The sequence below is a fragment of the Physeter macrocephalus genome, chromosome 7 (genome assembly GCF_002837175.3).
Source record: "Physeter macrocephalus isolate SW-GA chromosome 7, ASM283717v5, whole genome shotgun sequence".
NCBI classification, from domain to species: domain Eukaryota; kingdom Metazoa; phylum Chordata; class Mammalia; order Artiodactyla; family Physeteridae; genus Physeter; species Physeter macrocephalus.
Window position 1 is genome coordinate 64,116,209 of NC_041220.1, and position 13,504 is coordinate 64,129,712.

Consider the following 13,504-nt stretch of genomic DNA (forward strand, 5'->3'; position numbering starts at 1 on the left):
GTTTTCTATATGTACGTGCGTGTGCGTGGGAATGAGTGTGTGTGTGTGTGTGTGTGTGTGTGTATCTATCCAAAAGGATTCAGGGAGCTAATAAATTTACAAAATCAATCAATCTATCTATCTGTACACACAAACATAGTGCTTCTATTTCCTGTGGTACTTTTCAAGGAACTTGGAAGACAAAGAAAATTCAATAATATTATTGGCCTGAACATGTTTTTTAGAAGACTTCTCACATATATTTGAGAATCATACAACATTGGAAAATACTGTGGAGATCAATTCCACCTTACTAGTACTTGCAGAGGTCTATTTTGGTTAAATTGATAGTACCGCCACTCAATGAGACGTAGTGACTATTAACTAAAAGGAATGAATGCTAAAGTACCTTATAAATTATAATTTATTGTATGGATACTGATTTCATTGGGGAACAAAAACATGAAACATGGACTTAACTGTAAAAGTAAACCAAGAAAACTATTACCTTCTAATGAAAAATTAAAATATATTTCCTGCGGTCATGGATCCATTAGCATTACTTGACAGCATTTACTTTTAACAAATAACAAGAAAATGGAAAAGCCACATGTGTCTTTAAAAAAATTATAAATATTAAAAAATTCATCTTACAGTGGTATAAGAAGGAATTCTAGGATGATGGAAGTAACAGTAGCACAGGTTTTTTGATTCTTCCCATTAAAAAAAGCCACTAAGTTAGCTAAGCCCAAAACCCATGGATAACATCTATAACAAAACAGACAAGACATTCAAATGAATCCAAAGATACAAGTGAATGGGGACAAATCACCAACAGCTATAAGACTCGTGTAGTGGCAGCATCTGTGTGGAAGGAAGCAATTCTCTAGACCTGAGAATAGGAGAGCCACAAAACAGTCAAAGGTATTCAAAGGAAAGCAGGGCAGGCCAATCTGAGAACAGCAGGTGAAAGTGGGAGAATTCTGCCTGTGCATGGGTGATTGTAAGGGATTCACAGTAAGGTATGAAAAAGCTGGAGCAACTTGGGCCCCATGACTTTTAAAAAATATTTATTTATTTATTTATTCGGCTGCATTGGGTCTCAGTTGCGGCACGCAGGATCTTCATTGCAGCATGTGGGATCTTTCATTGCGGTGCGCGGGCTTCTCTAGTTGTGGTGCGCGGGCTCCAGAGCGCGCGGGCTCCAGGGCAGTGGTCCCCAACCTTTTTGGCACCAGGGACCAGTTTTGTGGAAGACAGTTTTTCCACAGGGTGGGGGATGTGTGGGGGGGTGGGGAATGGTTCAGGTGGTAATGGGGGTAATGATTCAGGTGGTAATGTGAGCAATGCGGAGCAATGGGGAACAGCAGATGAAGCTTTGCTCACTCGCCCGCCACTCACCTCCTGCTGTGAGGCCTGGTTCCTAACAGGCTGCAGACCGGGGGCTGGGAACCCCTGCTCTAGAGCGTGCAGGCTTAGTTGCCCCACAGCATGTGGGATCTTAGTTCCCCGAGCAGGGATCGAACGAACCCATGTCCCCTGCATTGGAAGGCAGATTCTTAACCACTGGACCATCAAGGAAGTCCCCGCTATGACTTCTTAAAGGTACCTGCTGATAAAGTCCTACACTGACAAGAAACTTCTGGGAACAGATTCTAAACTGAATAGGAAAGCGACAACAAAAGCAAAGTGAAGAGAATATCCAGTCAAGAGTAGGGCAGAGGTGGAAGTAGGCGGGTAGGTTGGATGGGTGGGTAGGGACAACAAAGCCAGGAGATTTAACAAAGTATAAGACCATATTTTTAAACACTTCCTTATAAGAGGAAATTCTAGAGTCTTTAAGCTAGAGAAGATATCCTGATCCACTTATTCCTTCTAAATGTTCAGGAAAACTCACTTCATTAAAAAATGCAAAACAAAATAGAACTGCAGTCGAATTCCATGCAGAGCTATTATATGAACAAAAGGAGATGTGGACCCATAGTAACTTGCAGACCAGAGGCCCCCAACCCCTGGGCCGCAGACCGGTACTGGTCCGCGGCCTGTTAGGAACCGGGCCGCACAGCAGGAGGTGAGCGGAGGACAAGCGAGCAAAGCTTCATCTGCACTCTCCATCGCTCCCATTACCCCCATCCATAGAAAAACTGTCTTCCACGAAACCAGTCCCCGCTGCCAAAAAAACCAGTCCCTGCTGCTGCTGTCCTTGGAGACCGCTGTCGTAGACAATAAAAGCATGCCAGAAAGAAAGCTATAGTCTAGCCTAATATTCTAAAGGCACATCAGAAAGAGACTATAATCTAAAATTCCAAAGTGAGCTTAAAGAAATAAAAGAAAAAGATTTGAAAGAACAACATAATTCAGAATTAGTAAAACTAGAAACAAGATGACAAAACTCAGGAAAGGATTAGAAATGAAACAATATTCCAGAAAAGATTAAATCGAACTGCAAGGAACACAAGAAATTGTAAATATGATACACAAAGTTCTATTTTTTGTTTTTTAAACTACATATTGAAAGGGCACAATTATATACCTGAGAAAAATCAACCCAAAAACTAACACGAAGACATAGTCAAAGGTGACAGGGAGGAAGGAAGCGAGGTGGAAGGCAAGCAGGAAGGACTGATGGAAGGAGGATGAATGAATCCTACCTTCCCTCAGACTCATCTCTGGGAGCCTGCCTTAACTTCTACGTTAGAGCTAGTTTTTCACTCTTTTGCTGTATCCTTCAAAAAACAAAAGCAAAGCAAAATAACAGAAACCCTCCATATTCTTTTTTTTTTTAAATTTATTTATTTTTGGCTGCGTTGCATCTTCATTGCTGCAAGTGGGCTTTTTCTAGTTGCGGCGAGCAAGGGCTACTCTTTGTTGCGGTGCCCGGGCTTCTCATTGCGGTGGCTTCTCTTGCTGTGGAGCACAGGCTCTAGGCACGCAGGCTTCAGTAGTTGTGGCACGCGGGCTCAGCAGTTGTGGCTTGCGGGCTCTAGAGCACAGGCTCAGTAGTTGTGGGGCACAGGATTAGTTGCTCTGTGGCATGTGGGATCTTCCCAGACCAGGGATCGAACCTGTGTGCCCTGCGTAGGCAGGTGGATTCTTAATCACTGCGCCACTAGGGAGGTCCCCAGAAACCCTCCATATTCTGTTTAAATGAGCAGAATAACTAGGCTTGCCTGCTAACCCACCTCATTTAAGAAATTTGCCCTGGGACTTCCCTGGTGGCACAGTACATAAGAATCGGCCTGACAATGCAGGGGACACCGGTTCGTTCCCTGGTCCGGGAAGATCCCACATGCCGCGGAGCACCTAAGCCCATACGCCACAACTACTGAGCCTGCGCTCTAGAGCCTGCAAATCACAACTACTGAGCCCGCATGCCACAACTACTGAAGCCTGCGTGCCTAGAGCCCATAGTCCACAACAAGAGAAGCCACTGCAATGAGAAGCCAGTGCACCACAATAAAGAGTAGCCCCTGCTCACCACAACTAGAGAAAGCCTGAAAAAATAAAAATTTTCCCTTTTCCCAGATTCTGCCACCTCACTAGCCATAGTTTGTTGTTTTTTTATTTTATTTTTTTTAAGTTTATCAGATGATGTTTTCTGCTTCCTTCCTGATGGCTTAACTGGACTAACATCAGGCATCTGACTAAACAATGATCTACTTCAGGCTAGTTGATAATCTATGACTGACCACCTTACTTGAACATATGAGCTGAGCCAACCATATTTCTCAATCAGAAAGGTGCAATTGGTAAACAGAGAAAAACGGGTTTAATTAACTATGAATTGAATCTTTGAGGACCATATATAAGATGAGATTACGAAGAAGCCTAGGTGTAAAGAGAGTAAGCAAGATAAGAAACAGACCATGAGTGAGAGATCATAAATCCGCTATAGAAAGAGATAGAGTTGCTGTATTAAATTCTGGACAGTTCTGAAGATCGCCCTGCATAGCCTTAAAGTAAACACCATTTTCCTTGAGATTGCTTGGGTCGGTCTATATTCCTTGCTACGAAAAGAGCCTAATTATAATTTCTCTTCTCATCTCTAATTATTATAATTTCTTTAATTAGAAAAAAAGCAAAATCTAAATCAGAGTCATGTTATTAAATATGCTAACATATATTAGAGAAAAAACAGGTTTTAGAGGTTTTGTGGGATCCTATATAATCTTGGGAATCTGTTTTAGAAAAAGAATGCGAAACTACAAATACAAAATCAGGTACAGGACCTTGGCAGGGCCCCTTGCAAATAAGATTATCCTGAAACTGAAGCTTCAGTAAATCCACCTCAGTTCTGAAATGACAACAGGGTCCTGAATTCAAATTGAAAGAGCAATGTGACTTACAAATGGAAAAAGTGCTCCTGCAGGAAAATTACACTGTACTTTCACGCTTCAGTTCAGTGTTGATTAAACTATAGTAGATCATGAGATGAATGTGGTTGGTCATGACTAAAGTAAAAAAATTTTTTAAAGGTTAAAGAAAACAGAATAGAAAATACCAGCATGCAACATATATTGTAAGGATAAGTATTGTTTTGTAAATATATTTCAATCACACACAGGTACATGTGTACTGAGTCACGATGTGAAATTAATTTTTTCCTTAAAAAACTGTAATGCTTTTTTACTGCTTTTTGATCCGACAACAGCTTTGTAAGACTGAATGTCAAAATGGCCCACTGACTAAATCTGCCAAGGCCTGAAACTCACAGACCAGAGCCAGTGATCAGTACTCAATGCATGGACTGGTTGAATGTTGGTAGGATAGACCTTAGCAGTTTGAGTGGGATAAGGGCTGAAGTGATCTCTGCCCAGCCTGTATGCAGATGGATCTTGGGCATCACCAATCTGCTGTTTGCGGGCCTCAAGGAAGGTTCTTTGCTTTCTTTCTTTCTTTTTTTTTAAGGAAGGGACCCATGTCCCCCACATCCCAACTTAAATTTGTCAGAGTCCTAATACCATGTCCTGATGTCCTAAAGAGGGAGAGGGAAAAGAGAAGTGGAATGTATGGAGAAGTGTTGATAAAACCTGTTCAAGTACATAAACCAGATACATATATTGTGAAAAATAAGTCATGCTTCTGTGGTTAGTTCTACAACAGCACCCAGAATGGCAATTTTTAAGAAAAATATAAATACTAAAAACAAAATTTTAAAAGACTACCATAAATAAACAAAAACATGAAATTACACTCATGTGAAGAGATTACCTAAAGAAGAGTTAGAAGTCAGATGAAACAAACTAAATGGTCATTAAAAAGTACTAAGATTTACGTTAGGTAAGGAAAATGCAAACTAGTTAAAAGCTCAGTATTAAAGGTAAAAGTCTGAGAGTCTTGCCTGAATCAATCATTCTAACAGTTGCAAAATGATGACTCAAATTATAATTCCTCTACATTTATGAGTTGTCATTATACTGTAAGGAGCAACATTCCCTCTTCTGCATTTTAAAATTTTATTTACAATCATTATGTACACATGGGTTTTTGTTTTATTCAATGAGCTGACATTATTCATTTTGATGGTCAAATTGTCCTGAATTTGGCTAGTGGGAGACCCTTTCAAGCCACCTCCTGTGTCCTTCTGAAATGTCCCAATCATCTGAGCACTGAATTACTTTCTGACACTCTAAGACTTTTGCAGGCTCCCCTTATACTTTCCCTGCCCCAGCTCTCGAATCAGCTATCTCCCCGAGATGACCTAGTTTCTTTTAGTGAACTAAAATATTTAACAGACAGATCTGGACACTGAATATGCTTAGTGCTACTGAAAATTCAATGCTTCTAGGCCCTTTCAGTAGGCAGTGCCAAAGCAGGGGACATGGGTTCAAGCCCTGGTCCAGGAATATCCCACATGCCGCAGAGCTACTAAGTCTGTGCGCCACAACTACTGAGCCTGCGCTCTAGAGCCCGTGCTCTGCAATAGGAGAAGCCACCACAATGAGAAGCCAGTGCACCTCAATGAAAAGTAGCCCCTACTTGCTGCAACTAGAGAAAGCCCGCTCACAGCAAGACCCATCGCAGCCAAAAATAAATAAATAAATTTATTTTAAAAAATAATAATAATAAAATAAAATCATGAGTTCATATTGATCCTCTAATTCCAATCCAATTCCATAGGGTTCTTCTTTGCCTTACTCTACTCTACATTTCTCTCTTCTTACAGTGAGAGTCCTGGATCACATCATCATCAATATTTTTACTTATTCATTTGCTCAACCTTACAATATACCCCATATAGTTTTAAAATTGTTTATCCATAACATTATAAAAAAACAAATGTCCTAAGTAGAATTGCAGATTTGTCTGAAGTTTATTTGTCTTTAGACTGAAGGGTATACAAAATACTGTCTTGAAGAGTTTTTTGAATTGTTTCTTTTTCTTTTAGTAGGTTTATGTTAATAATCTAAAATACAGATAGGTTTACTTGTTTCTATTTACATTCAATTTTAGTGTTTTTCCCTTCATCAAGGTTGGTTTTGTTTTAAATTTATAAACATTAACATGGTTACAAAAATAAAACTATTATTTCTACTGAGATAAGTGCTACTTCTTCCCCCGGTTCCCTTATATTCTGCCTGAAAGTCTGATGAGGAATAAGAATTGTCTCAAAGCAACTCCCCACAGATTAATTATAACTTACAAAAGGAAAAATGACAATTTGACAGTGTAGAAATCTGTGAAACCAAGTGATCAAAGTTAACAGCACCAATAATAGCACAAACTGACATTTTATACCTTCTAATGTGAGAAGGGTGCAATGTTGACTAATACTAATATTCGTGTGAAAAATATATAACTTAAACTTAATCACGAAGAAATATTAAAAAAACAAACTGAGGCATTTTACCAAACAACTGACCTATAATCTGGAAAAAAAAAAAAAAGCTTTCTTTGAAAAGATACAGAAAGGCTAAGGAAACAAGGAAACAGTTCCAGATTGTCTGAGACTAAAAAGACATGGGAATTAAATGCAATCTGTGATACTGATTTGAATCTTGAATGAGAGGAAGTAATAAAGGCATTACTGGGACAAGTGATGAAATGTGAATATGGACTATACATTAGATAATAATGTATCAATGTAAAATTTGCTGAAATTGACAACTGCATTGTAGTTGTGGAAGAGAATGTTCTTGTTCTTCCAAAATATTATAATCTGGAGTATATAGGGGAAATCAGCTTGATATGTGCAACTAACTCTAAAATGATTCAGGAAAAAAACCCCTACAATCCCTACACATACTCTACACACACTCACTCACTCATACACACAGGGATACATGGTGGGGAAAGGGAGGAATGTGGCAACATGTTAACAATTAGTGAGTGGGGGTGAGGGTATATACACGGGTTCTTTGTGCTACTCTTTAAAGACCCTAGAGATATAATCAAATGCAACATGTTTACCTTGAGTGGTTTATGGTTCAAAAGGGGAAAAAAAAATCTCTAATGTATTTCCTAAAGTAATAAACATTAATATCAGTAAGTATGTTTTTATTTTAAAACATTCTCTGCTTCTGAGAATCCATTCTATTTTAAAGATTAACTACCAAAAAATTTCAAGTAACACATTTCAGTAGCAATGATGTTACAATTTTAACACCTTTTCTCCCAATTCCTATTTTTTATGAACATGAAAATCAAAGACTATCCTTATTTTTATGTATAAATAGGTGAATATGAATCACCCATATGTAGATATTTTAAGGAAGATGTTTTTTATTCCTATAACGGTTTAGTTTCAGCTCAACATACTCAGAAGACACTGATCCAGATGTGTTATATACTTAGGAATAAAAACTAATTCTAAGAGGAGTCAAAGAAAAAACTAAGCAGGTAAAAATCATTCAAAAATTATGTTTCAGACTTTTTAATCACTGGCTATTTATAAATATGTTTGCTCTTCTGTTACCATTCCATTAGAACATTTCTAAAACTATTAGAAAACAGGACTAACACTTACTGTTCATTATCATCAAAAAGAAGAAAGACCAACAGTAATAGTAGATAATAGTAGATAACAGTAGTAATAGTAGATAATAGTAAACCAATAGTAATAGGAGATTATCCCATTTACTCCTTAAACTAATCCAGTGTGGTGGATATTAACAGATCAGAAAATTGAGGTTCACTGAAATGACTTGTCTAAGCTCACCTAACTGTTTATATTAGGATTTTGCTGACAAAGGCAATCTGGGGGGAAAATTACCTTGAAAAGTATCTAAACCTCAGTAAATTAACTGTTGTTATTGTTATTATCATTTAACATATGGTTATTAGCTATACTACAAACAGAGTTCATTGGTAATCCTCAATATTTTACTTTTCTGGGTTTTTTTTTTCTTAATTGTTGTAACATGCCCTAAAATCTCTTCAAATTCACCTCCCAAAAGGGAGAGAATCCTGAATTAGGATAAAGTACCAATTTTTTCTTTTTTTTGCTGCACCACGTGGCGCGGCTTGCGGGATCTCAGTTCCCTGACCAGGAATCGAACCTGTGCCCCTGGCAATAGAAGCTCGGAGTCCTAACCACTGGACTGCCAGGGAATTCCCCTCCTTTTTTTGGCCAACTTTTAAAATAAATAAATAAATAAATTTATTTATTTATTTATTTATTTTTGGCTGTGTTGGGTCTTCATTGCTGTGTGCAGGCTTTCTCTATTTCTCTAGCTGCGGCAAGCGGGGGCTACTCTTGGTTGCAGTGTGCAGGCTTCTCATTGCGTTGGCTTCTCTTGTTGCAGAGCATGGGCTCTAGGCACGTGGACTTCAGTAGTTGTGGCTCACGGGCTCTAGAGCACAGGCTCAGTAGTTGTGGTGCACAGGCTTAGTTGCTCCGTGGCATGTGGGATCTTCCTGGACCAGGGCTCGAACCCGTGTCCCCTTCATTGGCAGGTGGATTCTTAACCACCGTGCCACCAGGAAAGCCCAGGCCAATTTTTAATACAGAGTGAATTACCTTCCATTCAATATATACCTATCAATCTTCCTTATAATAAACTAAATAAATAAATATCCATATTCCTCTAGTACACAGAAATTTATGTTGCATTGAATACAGCTTTAAATAACGGAGGCTATAACCTTTCCTTATAAGCCAGATAGTTAAGACTAAAATGTCATGATCAGTTATTCCTTAGAGTTATATTTAATTTCAGTGTTCTGTTAATAGCTTAGTTTAGATAAGCCAGGCTAAGTAGCTATGTTATAGTATATTCACTTTATCTCAATTATGATTCGTAAGAAATTTTCTAAAGCTTTTTCAAAGATGGGTAAAGTATACTCAATGAGAACTGCTGTAAACTTTTTTTCTTCTTACATTCGTATTTTCATACTTCTCACTTTGTTTCTGGCATGTTTTTATCATAGTCACTTTGAATTCTTTCTAAACCACTTCTTTTCACTTAGGGACACCTGTACAAGGATAATTAATATTCCACGTGACAGTCCTTGTTATTTGACAAACACAAGAAAAACTATAAATATGTAAATTCACTATATGCTACACCTTACTTCATGATTTCACTGGCGGTGTACTTTGATATGCATCTCTCAAATACTAATTTTTTTTTTTACTCTTTCATTCAGTTAACCAGTCTCTATTAACTGGGCTCTAACATAGTTAGAAGAAATTTGGTAGTTAAAAAAAAAATGGATTCTTATTAAAATTTCCTCAAGGTGAAAGCAATTTGATGCCTTTATCCTCGCTAAATAAATAAATAACCACAAATAATAGCCTCACTATGGAATTCTCTTAATGTGAGTTGAATTCCCTATTGATGAATGATCTTCCTTGGTTTGAAAAATCTGATCACTGCTTCAAAGTCTGACTACAGTTAAAAACACACATCTGGTAATGTGAAATCAGTTGTATTATTTATGTAATAGATGAGATTTAAAGGTAGACCAAAAGCACATGATATTTATACTACTTTTAAGGCTACAAATCTTTCTTCTTGGGAGCTATAGTCTCAAACCTGAAAGTAAATGTAAATCAATAGATGATACAACAAGATTTTTTATTCTCAAAAAATGAGCCCTCTTAGAAATTAACTTCAATATAATATGCTAGGTTTGATAGAGCCGAAGTTGATTCTAATACTTTAAAAAACTGGAAATTCTATTTAAATTCCTCCTGATTTCCGATTGCCATGAATACAAATTACATTTTTATAGAATTTAAATTATTAAGAGATTTAAAACTTAAAAATTCCAAACTTTGAAAAACTTAAAACCTTTTGTTTTTTAAGGGAACATACAGACAAACTCTTCCTCTGGAACTACAGTGTATATTACTCACCATTTGATGCTGATGAACATGGAGTCAACAAACTAAGTGGGGAAAAATGTTGTCTGTTAAAGTTAGCAGCTGTGGGTGCTCCTCCAAGGGGTGCCCCAGGTCCATACATTTGACCTCCTGAAAGGTTTGAGGCAAAGTTTCCCAAATGTGTAGAAGAAGGTGTTACAGAACCATATGGTGAGTCCATATTGACAATACCTATAATGTAGAAGATAATCATAATTTATAATAGTTACCCCTAGGAGATATAATTAGAAAAATGTAAAATTCCAAGAGGTCCCTAATATATCCAAAAATATTTTAGATTATTAAAAAAAATTTCTCCTTGCTTACTTCTTCCAGTTATTCCACTCATTATTCCACTCATTATTTCCCCCTTTATTTTATGAAGATAGCTATAAAAAAGAAATTACCAAGGAAAACATTTTACATTTAATTTTAATTTTGACATTTTATTACTTATTATAGAATACATATAGATTTAATATTAACACTAGAATTTAAATAGGTTTGGTGGCCAAGGAGTTGTATAAAATTTTACATTTAAAAAAACGTATGGGGAAGGGAGGGATGAGTAGGCAAACCACAAAGGATTTTTAAGGCACTGAAAATACTCTGGATGATAGTATAATGGTTACTATACTAGACTTTTGTTCAAACCCACAGAATGTACAGCACCAAGAATGAACCCTCATGTAAACTACAGACTTTGATAAGGATGTGTGACTGTAGGTTCATCAACTGTAACAAAAATACCATTCTGGAGTGGGATGTTGGTAATAAAGGAGGCTATGCCTGTGTGAAGGCAGGGGGTATATGGAAAACCCCTGTACTTTTCTCTCAATTTTGCTGTGAACTTAAGAGTGCTACTAAAATAAAAAAACAAAAACAAAACCGAAAAAACCCCACAAAACTAAAAACAAACCAAAAAAAAACTATAGGAGAAAAAAAAAGATTGTAGCTATACTTTTATAATAGAGAGATCTGACAATCAGCATCTTAACTAAGTGGCCATGCTTTCCATAGATAAGAGAAGGACAATGTCACTGAGTGCCTCCTGATACAATGCAGTGAGAGATTCAAACATTACCCATCTGATGTTCCTGCTAGAAATGTTTAACCAGAATGTAACCACAGATTGAGAAAACAGGTGAATCTGAAATGCAGGACATTCTTCAGTACAACTGGACTCTTCAAGGGATTCAATGTCAAGAAGAACAAAAGAAGGTGGTGAGATGTTTTAGACTGTGGGAGATCAAAGAGACATAATAGCCGAAAGCAATGTGTGAATCTTGATTGGTTGGATCAAAAGGAGAGAAAAAAGAAACATACAGGCATAAAGGGTATATTTGGGATGATGGTACTACATATTGGGTGCTATTACTGAATTAATGTTAATTTCTAGGGTGTAGAAATAGTGGTATAGCTGTAAAGGCAAACATGCCTATCTTGACTTGAATCTAATACTTCCTTCTGATAGACTCTTAAGTTAAACTTCATTGCTAATTTTGGCTCTAATCAACTATACACCCCAAAACCTTACCTGCCAATGGAGCACGGCTTTTTTCTATACTTTTCAACAAAACAAGAATTTATTTTTTTTCTCTAAATCTTAATTTTAGTCTTTCTTAACACATTACCTAGATTTCACATTTTTTGAAAAGTGAAGTATTTTCACTAAATTCCAACTTTACAAAAATGAAATATAAAAGCATTTCCAATTGATCCCCAAAATATACAAACAGCTCATGCAGCTCAATATAAAAAAAAACCCAAACAACCCAATCAAAAAATGGGCAGAAGATCTAAATAGACATTTCTTCAAAGAAGACATACAGTTGGCTAAAATCACATGAAAAAATGCTCAACATCACTAATTATTAGAGAAATGCAAATCAAAACTACAATGTGGTATCACCTCATACCGGTCAGAATGGTCATCATCAAAAAACCTACAAACAATAAATGCTGGAGAGGGTGTGGAGAAAAGGGAACCGGCCTACGCTGTTGGTGGGAATGTAAATTGGTGCAGCCACTATGGAGAACAGTATGGAGGTTCCTTAAAAAACGAAAAGCAGAGCTACCATACGATCCAGCAATCCCACTCCTGTGCATATATCTAGAGAAACCCGTAATTCGAAAAGATACACGCACCCCAATGTTCACTGCAGCACTGTTTACAATAGCCAGGATATGGAAGCAACCTAAATGTCCATCAATGGAGGAATGGGCAAAGAAGATGTGGTACGTATATACAATGGAATATTACTCAGCCATTAAAAAAAGAACGAAATAATGCCATTTGCAGGAACATCAATGGACCTAGAGATTGTCATACTGAGTGAAGTCAGACAGAGAAAGACAAATATCATATATTGCCTATATGTGGAATCTAAAAAAAGAATACAAATGAACTTATCTATGAAACAGAAACAGAGTTACAGATGTAGAGAACAAACTTACAGTTACCAGGGGGTAAGGGGCAGGGAGGGACAAATTGGGAGATTGGGACTGACATATACATACTACTAGACATAAAATAGATAACTAATAAGAACCTACTGTATAGCACAGGGAACTCTATTCAATGCTCTGTTATGGCCTATATGGGAAAAGAATCTAAAAAAGAGTGGATATATGTATAACTGATTCACCTTGCTGTACACCTGAAACTAACACAACACTGTAAATCAACTACACTCCAATAAAAATTTTTAAAAAATAAAAAAATGAAAAAAATAAAAGCATTTCCAATGTACTAATTAGCATATGAAGCTTTTACAACCAAATTATATTGATTCTATTTAGTACTCAAGAGAAGGTGTTTTTGAAAGTACAAGAAAATATTTCAATCAACCCCCAGCAAGGAAATATTTACTGACCATGTTCTTTACATTATATTTATGTGTTATAGAAATAGGTAAAAATAACAATCAGTTCCCATTCTATTCAGAAATTTTTAGTCCCAGAATGTCATCTTTTCAATAACACATAACAAGTTGGCAACCTTTCTGTAAAGGGCTAAATAATAAATATTTTTAGGCTGTCAGCAGAGCATGGAAGCAGCCATAATACAATATGTAAATGAATGGGCATAGATGTATTTCAATAAAACTTTTATTTATGAACAATGAAATTGAATGCACTATTTTTTTTTAAAAAATTTATTTATTTATTTATTTTTGGCTGCATCGGGTCTTAGTTGCGGCACGCGGGCTTCTCTGT

The 13,504-nt window shown here is 36.8% G+C and overlaps 1 protein-coding gene across 10 annotated transcripts in view; it reads right to left on the reverse strand.

The window, feature by feature from the left end:
* ANKRD17 (ankyrin repeat domain 17) overlaps nucleotides 1–13,504 on the reverse strand; it is a 164,422-nt gene that overhangs the window by 6,391 nt on the left and 144,527 nt on the right. For 8 of the 10 annotated variants that reach the window (XM_024115383.3, XM_007126247.4, XM_028491898.2 and 5 more), the window contains one exon: nucleotides 10,280–10,477. The exons of the other annotated variants lie outside the window; for them this stretch is intronic. In XM_024115383.3, the coding sequence (XP_023971151.1) occupies nucleotides 10,280–10,477 (198 nt within the window). The remainder of the gene's footprint in view (nucleotides 1–10,279; nucleotides 10,478–13,504) is intronic. 10 annotated transcript variants of the gene reach the window in all.